This window comes from Psammomys obesus, unplaced genomic scaffold (assembly GCF_907164565.1).
Source record: "Psammomys obesus unplaced genomic scaffold, mPsaObe1.curated_primary_1811, whole genome shotgun sequence".
Lineage (NCBI taxonomy): Eukaryota > Metazoa > Chordata > Mammalia > Rodentia > Muridae > Psammomys > Psammomys obesus.
Window position 1 is genome coordinate 838 of NW_026588156.1, and position 965 is coordinate 1,802.

At 77.2% G+C, this 965-nt stretch overlaps 1 protein-coding gene across 1 annotated transcript in view; it reads left to right on the forward strand.

Moving 5' to 3' along the window:
- The window catches only part of LOC129674222 (ceramide synthase 4-like), a 1,729-nt gene extending 811 nt beyond the window's left edge, over positions 1–918 (forward strand). Inside the window, exons 2-3 of the mRNA XM_055604092.1 lie at positions 169–287; positions 783–918. Of these exons, the coding sequence (XP_055460067.1) occupies positions 169–287; positions 783–918 (255 nt within the window). The remainder of the gene's footprint in view (positions 1–168; positions 288–782) is intronic.
- The last annotated feature ends 47 nt before the right edge of the window (positions 919–965 follow it).

The window sequence follows — 965 nt, forward strand, 5'->3', positions numbered from 1 at the left end:
TCCTCCCCCTCCCCGTCCTCCCCATCTCCCTCCTCGTCCTCCCCCTCCCTGTCCTCCCCTCCCTGTCCTCCCCCCGTCCTCCCCCCGCCCCCCTGCTCCCCCTCCTCCCCCCTGTCCCCCATCCTCCCCGTCCTCCCCCTCCCCCCCGCCCCGCTCCCCGTGCTCCAGGCGCAGCTGGTGCTCCTGGCAGCGCGGTCCGGGCTGAGCGTGCGGCAGACGCAGCGCTGGTTCCGCCGACGCCGCAACCTGGAGCGGCCGCCGCCGTCCCGGAAGTTCTGCGAGGCCTGGTGAGGGGGCGGGGCCTGCCGGAGGGGGCGGGGCCTGAGGGGAGGGGCGGGGCCGCCTGGAGCGGCCGCCGCCATTGCAGGAGCTCAGCGGGGCCTGTGAGGGGCGGGGCCAGAGAGACGGGGCGGGGCCTGAGGGGAGAGGGCGGGGCCTGAGGAGAGGCGGGGCCTGGAGCAGCCGCCGCCATTGCAGAAGCTCTAAGGGGCCAGAGAGACGGGGCGGGGCCTGAGGGGAGAGGGCGGGGCCTGAGAGGCGGGGGCGGGGCCTGGAGCGGCCGCCGCCATTGCAGAAGCTCTGGGACGCCTGGTGAGGGGGCGGGGTCAGCGAGGGGCGGGGCCTGAGAGGCGGGGGCGGGGCCTGGAGCGGCAGCCGCCATTACAGAAGCTCTGGGACGCCTGGTGAGGGGGCGGGACCCGCCGGGAGGCCCCGCCCCCGCCCGGGAGGCCCCGCCCCCGCCCGGGAGGCCCCGCCCCCGCGCTGACCGTGCTCCCCCGCAGCTGGCGGTTCCTGTTCTACCTCAGCTCGTTCCTGGCCGGACTCTCCGTGCTCTACCACGTGAGCACCCGCCGGGAGCACGGGGAGGACGGGGGAGGACGGGGGAGGATGGGGAGCTGGGGGAGGACGGGGAGCTGAGGGAGGACGGGAGGATGGGGGAGGACGGAGGAGGGGGAGCACGGGGA